Source organism: Phaseolus vulgaris, chromosome 11, assembly GCF_000499845.2.
Source record: "Phaseolus vulgaris cultivar G19833 chromosome 11, P. vulgaris v2.0, whole genome shotgun sequence".
Classification (NCBI taxonomy): Eukaryota; Viridiplantae; Streptophyta; class Magnoliopsida; order Fabales; family Fabaceae; genus Phaseolus; species Phaseolus vulgaris.
The window spans coordinates 13,068,172-13,076,456 of NC_023749.2; the positions used below are offsets into that span (position 1 = coordinate 13,068,172).

Here is an 8,285-nt window from a genome sequence, read left to right on the forward strand (position 1 = left end):
AGTCATCACCAACACTGTAAAGCTCTGGAAGTAATGGCGCAGCCTCCTCGCTGAGAACACAACCGCCAGCACTGCTTTCTCTAAAGCCTGGTATCTCACTTCTGGGCCCTACAACACCTTGCTAACAAAATAGATGGGTCTCTGGACTTGATCTTGATCCTGGACAAGCACCGCACTTATCGCCTTCTCAGTTATGGCAAAATATAACCTGAAGGGCGTTGCCACTTGAGGTTTACACAGAACCGGCGGGCTCGCCAAGTACTCTTTAAGCTTGACAAAAGCTTCTTCGCACTCCTTCGTCCAGACGAACCTGTTATTCCGCTTCAAGCATTGGAAGTACGGGTGGCCCTTCTCTCCACTGGCGGACACGAATCGAGACAGGGCGGCCATCCGACCCGTGAGCTGCTGCACCTCCTTTACAGTTGCAGGACTCTTCATCGCCAGAATGGCGGCACATTTGTCAGGGTTTGCCTCGATTCCCCTCTCCGACAAGAGGAAACCCATAAATTTTCCTGCCTCCACGCCGAAAATACACTTCTCAGGATTTAGTTTCAGCTTGTACCTGGCTATTGTGGTGAACAACTCTTCTAGGTCAGTGACGTGCCTGCTCTTTTCCAAGGATGTTACGACCATGTCGTCAACGTACGCTTGCACATTCCTTCCGAGCATAGGGGCGAGTACCTTGTCCATTAGCCTCTGGTACGTGGCCCCTGCATTCTTCAGCCCGAAGGGCATCACTTTGTAGCAGTAGCACGACCTTTCTGTCATGAAAGCGGTATTTTCCTCATCCATGGGATGCATCTTAATCTGGTTGTATCATGAGAAGACATCCAAGAAGCTGAGCAACTTACACCCTGACACACTGTCTACCAGGGCATCTATACTTGGCAAAGGATAAGACTCCTTTGGGAAGGCTTTATTCAGATCCGTGAAGTCAACACACATCCGCCATTTCCCGCTGCTCTTCTTGACCAGAACGACGTTAGCGAGCCATTCTGGATATTGGATCTCCCTGATATGGCCTGCTGCCAGGAGTTTCTGCGTCTCGTCCTTGATCGCCTGCCTCTTCTCTTCATTGAACTTTCTCCTTCTCTGGCAGATTGGCCTGACTTGGGGATCCATAGCTAAACGATGGCACAAGAAATCGGGGTCAATTCCCGGCATGTCAGAAGCAGACCATGCAAATGCATCCAGATGTCTACTTATAACCCAGACGATTTGGTCTTGTGTCTACCGGCTGAGGCCTCTTCTCGTTGGCGATCAGCGCCCTCGCGATACCTGACTCCCTAGCGGTCTCCGGGCAGCTTCTCTCTTCCTCCACCCGAGCAGCGCTCTCGGACCTCGCCTCAATATCCTCCATTGGCACATCGGGCACATCGCCCTCGACGGCCACCTCCAACGCCATATCCATATCTCGCCGGCTTTCTCGCTCAGGTTCCACGCCAGGGGGTGGCGTTGTGGATACGTGGCATACAGATCTCTTGTTCTTGAGGCTATTTTCATAGCACTTCTTCGCCTCCTTTTGGTCATAACGGATGGTGATGATCATCCCTTCCATTGATGGTAGCTTGACCTTCATGTGCCTTGTTGAAGGCACAGCTCCTGTCCTGTTGAGTGCTGGCCTACCCAACAGGATGTTGTATGCCGACGGAGCGTTTACGACGAGATACCTTATCCTCTCTGTGCGCGAGACCAGACCGTCTGTGAACGTCGTCCTTAACTCAATATACCCCCTAATGATGAGAATCAAATAAAGGAGGCTTTTATTAATGAAGGAAGAGGACATTCCTTCACATTTGAAGTTCTTCCTTCTAGTCTTCTCAAAATTAAAAGAAGACATAAAATAAAGCTGAGGCCCAAGCCCAAAGCCCAAGCCCAAGAAGGCCAAAGCCCAACAAGCCCAAGTCCATCCCATGAGGGGCAAGGCCAAGCATTAAATAAAAGAGCATCATTTGATTTACTCTTGTAGGAGGTGTGGATATTAAATAAAGGAGTATGAATATGTAAAATAAAGTCACATTGTCCATGTGACTTAGGAGAGTAGGTGTAGGTGTAGTTTTTAGGAGGTGTCATAGTAGAAAAAGGTCACACCTCCCATGTGACTTGTTTTTGGTGGGAATTTCAAATGAGTTTTATTTGAATTTTCCCACCTATTTTCCAGCCCTCTCACACTATAAATAGAGGTGTGGGTTCTTGTAAAATTGAGATTGGAAATTAGTATTAGAGAAACTCTACTCAATTTGAGAGAGAATTTGTGAAAGCTTGCTTCTCCTTCACCTTGTTTTATCTTGAGTGCATTTGGTTCTCTCAAGTGGCGGCACTAGCTCACTCATCTTGGAGTCTTCATCCTCTAAGTGGCGTGATCATCAAACCAAAGCATCCATCTCCATAAGTTCTTCTTTCTTTCATCTCCATATTCATATGCAATTCCTAAAACATGTTTAGCTTCTTTTTTGGTTCGGCCTTTCAGCCTATTTTCCAGTTTTGTTTCGGTTCTTAGTTCATTGGATGTTCTTAGTTGTTTCTTCTTCAATTCTAGCTTAATTGTTCGGTGCATTTCTGTTCTTGAGCATTTTAATCGGTGCAATTGCATTTTTACACATTTTGTTCGGTTCAATTGACAATAGATGGCTCCTCCATATGGGTTTGGTGTGAGGTGCAATTCTTGGTGAGTTCTTGAAACATAGAACCTTGATCCAATTCTATTATAAGTGCCTAAGCTATCTCCAACTCAAGTTGAGTCCATAGAATGTCAAAGAATCATCTCTTATTTGCTAGTGGATTCATATCATGTGGTATCTAGAGTTTAGGTTTGTTCTTGTTTAATTTTGAGTTGTGTTGCACTTTAATTCAAGAGCTCTATAATTCTTGCTGTTTACCTTTCTGTTTTTAGGCTTATTTTGAGTTTTATTGCTGTTTTCTTAATTGTGCCTATCATGTGTTTGTGTCTTTTCCTTTTTGAATCCATACAAGTTTTGTCATAGTCAAGTTTTTCCAAGATTGTCATCACTTCTTGTAGTACTTTTATTGAACTTTTTTGTTTCTTGCTTTGGTGTAATACAGTTTCTAAGTTTAATACTTGATCCTTTGTGCATTTTCTGTTTTAGTATTGAGTTCATACTTGTATTTTAGATCTATACAAGTTCCTATACATCATTTCCATTATGTCTTTGCTAGTTCTTAATTCTGTTTTTCATTCCTGTTAGGATTCCTCTGTTTTTCTGAAAACGTGCTTACTGTTTCGATTTATTGCAATTGATTTACTCACTGGAAATTTCTGAAATTCTGGATTTGTGTTCTTTAAAGTGTTATAAAAAAGTAGCAAAAAAAAGTACTTCAAAATTCCAAGTACAAAAAAAATGATAAATCAAAAACAAAAAGTGTACAATTCTGCCGAAAAAAATACGGTAATCTGGCAGCGATTTTGAAAAATTTATCTCAATTAATTGGCTTACTGTTTTTGCGTGATTCCAGTGCCATTGTTGAGCTAAGATCTTGAACTTTATGTGGTTAAAATTTCATAATCCATTTTGTTTTATATTGTTCCAGTTAAATCAGTGAACATCAAGCACAGTTTGCATAAAAATATTTTCCAGTATCTCTGTTTTTGTTTTCTTCATCTACTCTAGTACTTTTCCTTAGGTATCTTTTGTGTGCCTTCTTTTTTCATTGAGTTCCTTATTTTCTTGCTTGTCTTTTATTCATTAATCTTTGAGTTTGTCATACATCTAGTATTCCTTTTGTTATGGCCTTTTATTGCTTATACCTTTTCTTGCTTGTCTTTCTTTATTCCTTGGTTTTGTGGTGAAGTGCTTTGAAGATTGTGTGCTCTTGTTTTGGCATCTTTCATTTGAGGATTACTAAGGCCTCAAGATAAGCTTAATGCAAAGAGTATTCTTTCTTTGAGAGTGATTTTTCAGTGCCACTTCACTTCGGCAATTGGTTCCAAATTATTTTAGCTAACTTTGTTTTCTTAACTTTGTTTGTTGTTTTGTTGTTTGCTGTTTTCTTTTCAAAATGGCTGCTTATTCCAGCGATGAGTATTACAACAAGCATTCTCCTAGCAAAGCTTCTGTCCTTGGTGAACTAAAAGAGGCCAAGCGAACCATTACACAAAAAGATGAAGCTATTACACAACAAGCTGAAGCCATTAGACGGTTGGAGGAAAGATTGCAAAGCCTTGAAGTGCAGCAAGCTAGACCTTCTCATTCTCACCATGGTTCACGGCATTCTCATAGACCTTCATCAAGAGGCTCTTCCAATGATCATGGACGTGAAGAAGAACATAGGAGAAGGAGACCTCAACCCAACTTTCATGGCTATAGACCACCTTATGCTCATGAAGATAAACGTGAAGATGGCTATTACCGTGATGCAAAGGCCAAGCTCCCTTCGGTCAAAATTCCTAGTTTCAATGGGGATAGTGATCCTAATGTGTATCTAGATTGGGAGGCTACATGTGAACAGATTTTTTACCTCCATGAGATCCTAGATGAGCACAAATATAAGCTAGCCACCTTAGAATTTAGTGATTATGCCAAAGAATGGTGGCATAAAATTGTAATGGACATTATATATCGCAAGAAACCTCACGTGGTTTCTTGGAATACTTTGAAAGAGTGTATGCGCGCGAGGTTTGTTCCTCCTTCTAGGAAGGAACACTTGTTGAAGTTCCAAAGGCTTCCTCAAGGACATAGGATGGTAGATGAATACTTTAAAGATTTTGAAACAACTTTGACTAAAATGACTATGCATGCTAATGAAGAGTCAAAGATAAAATGGTTTGTACGTGGTTTGAGAAGAGATATTAGAGAATTTGTAGAATTAAATGAGTACTCTTCTTTAAAGAAAGTGTTTCGCAAAGCCATCAAGGTGGAATCCTATCTTTTGAAAACAACTTTCAAAAATACTCATGATGATGATTTCTACAACTCTTCTAGGAAGGATGCCAACAAAATTTCTACTCAAAATTCTCCTTCCCATTTTTCCAAACAAACCATGTTTCCAAAAAAAGTTTCTACTACAAATCCTTCTACTCCTAAGTCACCTACCAAAACTTCAAATATCAAATGTTTTAAATGTTTAGGTTTTAGGCACATAGCTCTTCATTGTCCACAAAAGCAAATCTTAAAAATAAACAAGGTAAAACAAGACCTAACTCACCCACCTACCATAAGTAAAAATGAAAAAGACAAAGCAGGCCAAGTTGACATGGGTCTTATCCTTCCACATCCAAGGTGTTTTCCTTCCTTATCTCTTTCATTACCAAACGTTCTTACTTCACCACCATCTTGGTTAAAAAATGTTAGGGATGATTTGTTCATACCTCCTAATGGTTGTCACCATTTAAGAGGCCTTTTTCCAAAAGATATCATCATTCCCAAACAAATTTTTCCAACTTGGTCGATTTCTAGAACCTCCTTTTCTGATATCCCATTGTTTACAAATGCTAAGTCATGTTTACCTTTTTCTTCCACTTTTAAAAATAAACTGACTTTGCTATATGCAGGGATTCAGAATTTCGTGGACGAATTCTCTCCAACTCGAGGAGTATGATGAGAATCAAATAAAGGAGGTTTTTATTAATGAAGGAAGAGGACATTCGTCTTCACATTTGAAGTTCTTCCTTCTAGTCTTCTCAAAATTAAAAGAAGACATAAAATAAAGCTGAGGCCCAAGCCCAAAGCCCAAGCCCAAGAAGGCCAAAGCCCAACAAGCCCAAGTCCATCCCATGAGGGGCAAGGCCAAGCATTAAATAAAAGAGCATCATTTGATTTACTCTTGTAGGAGGTGTGGATATTAAATAAAGGAGTATGAATATGTAAAATAAAGTCACATTGTCCATGTGACTTAGGAGAGTAGGTGTAGGTGTAGTTTTTAGGAGGTGTCATAGTAGAAAAAGGTCACACCTCCCATGTGACTTGTTTTTGGTGGGAATTTCAAATGAGTTTTATTTGAATTTTCCCACCTATTTTCCAGCCCCCTCACACTATAAATAGAGGTGTGGGTTCTTGTAAAATTGAGATTTGAATTTTGAATTAGAGAAACTCTACTCAATTTGAGAGAGAATTGGAGAGCTTTGTGCCTTCCTCACTTAGTCTTATCTTGAGAGTTCTTTGGTTACCTCAAGTGGCGGCATTGCACACTCATCTTGGACTCTCCATCCTCTAAGTGGCGTGATCATCCAATCATTCCTCCATCTTCATGAGCTCTCTCTTCTCCTTCCTTCCTTCTCTTTTTATGTTCATGTCTTAGCTTGATTCTTTGCTTTTTCAGTTCGGCTTTTCAATTTCCTTTGTGTTTTGCTTCGGTTCTTTTAGCTTTTGTTGTTCAGCTTTGCTTCTTCTTCTTTTCTAGTTGCTGTTTTTGGTTCAATTTGACAATACATGGAACTTCCATATGAGTTTGGGTTTTGGTACTAGTCTTGGTGAGTTCTTGAACATAGAACCTTGATCCAATTCTATGAAAAAGTGCCTACCTCATATCAAACTCAAGTTGATTCCTAAGAATGTCAAGAATCATTCATATTGTGCTATTGGAATCATATCACCTAATCTCCACCTGGTCCCCGGCGAAACCGTACAGGCAGCCCCCGTATGGCCTCAGCTGGTCGGGGGATAATTGTACATTCTCAAAAGTCGGCCAAAACATCACATCTGTCGAACTTCCTTGATCGACCAGCACTCGATGAACAGTCATTCCTGCCGTGATGAGCGAGATTACGATAGGGTCATTGTCGTGGGGCACGACATCCCTAAGGTCGTCCTTGGTGAACATGATGTCCACGTCGGGCGAGTGGTCTTCAAAAACCTCCACTGACATCACAGACCTTGCGTACTTCTTTCGTTGTGATGCAGTGCACCCGCCACCCGAGAACCCACCAGCAATGGTGTGGATCTCGCCGTGAATGGGTACCTTGTGTTGTTGTCCCTCGCCACCCGCCGGTTGGGAGCCCGATGACTGGCCCGCTTTCTTCTCCAGCAAGTAATCCTTCAAGAACCCACATTTGACCAACTCGGCGAGTTGGTACCCCAAAGCCAAACACGAGTTGAGAGAGTGGCCAAAGCTCTTGTGGAACTCACACCATGCGTCTGGCTTTGGTCCCAACACCTTGTCTGTTGTTTTCTCAAGCACTTTGAGCCTGGCAACGATATTTGGGATGGCAATCAGGTCCGCCAACCCCATCACGAATTCATACCTTGGCGGGCGATTAGCCTCTCTGGGCTTCCCCGGCCCCTTCCCCTTACCTTTCTTTGGGTCATAAGGATGGCGCATCCTCTGATCCCTCTTCTCTGCCGCCGCCTCCATCACCCTCTGCGGCTGGATCCTTGTTTGAGCGCGGGGCTTAGCTGGGGCCACATTTCCCCTCTTCTCGGAGACTTCGCTCTCAATGGCGATGTGAGCCACGACACGTCGCCGGATTTCAGCGAACGTGGCGGGGTGACACCTGATAAGCGACTCACTAAAGGGCCCAGGAAAAACGCCCTTTTTGAAGGCATGTACAAACATCTCTTCATCTTTACCTGGCAAGCGGACTATTTGAGCTCCGAACCTATTCAAGAAATCCTTCAGGGACTCCCCCTGGTACTGCCTCACGTCGAACAAATCATAAGACACCAACAGCGGTGCCTTGTTCACTATGTACTGCTCAACGAACATCTTAGAAAACTGCTGAAACGTGGTAATGTGGCCAGTAGGCAAACAAACGAACCAGTCCAGCGCTGTTCCACTGAGTGTGCTCATGAACACCTTACAGTAGACCGCGTCCGACCCCCCCCGAGAGCATTATCTGAGTGTGAAATGCCGTGAGATGAGCCTCAGGGTCCTCCACTCCAGTGAAAGACGCCTTCACCGCCACCGTATTTGCAGGGACCACCGAGTCCATGATCTCCTGAGAAAATGGCATGGGAAAGCTACGCGGTGGGGATGGGGGTGCAGATCTGTCCTTGAAGAGCTTTATGCAGCTCTTCGTTGATCTTGTTGAGCTCTTCATTCCTAGCTTGTGAAGCCACCAGTGCCTCATGCATTCTCTCTTGCTCAGAACGTGATGCAGCTACGTTCTCCTGCAGCGTCCTCATCACATCCATCACTTGCGTCATAGACACAGCATCCTCATCTGTTGACGGCGCGACTGAACTAGACCGCGTTGTCCTCATCCTTTCTCAGCAAGCTCAGCAACTCAAAGAAACTCCGAACGAACAGTAAAACTTCGAAAACCAACTGCGACAACAAGCAGTCGAACATAAAACACCAAAACTTCAACAAACTCGAACTGTGGTTGGGAA

At 42.9% G+C, this 8,285-nt stretch overlaps 1 protein-coding gene across 1 annotated transcript; it reads right to left on the minus strand.

Moving 5' to 3' along the window:
* Window positions 1–6,546: 6,546 nt before the first annotated feature.
* LOC137834636 (uncharacterized) lies at window positions 6,547–7,743 on the minus strand. Its single transcript, XM_068642724.1, has one exon. It carries the CDS (start codon window positions 7,741–7,743, stop codon window positions 6,547–6,549), a length of 1,197 nt encoding a protein of 398 aa, XP_068498825.1.
* Window positions 7,744–8,285: the final 542 nt, after the last annotated feature.

Excerpts from the sequence above, each read along its gene's own strand:
- LOC137834636 (XM_068642724.1), bottom strand. The coding sequence starts at position 7,743 with ATGAGCACACTCAGTGGAACAGCGCTGGACTGGTTCGTTTGTTTGCCT.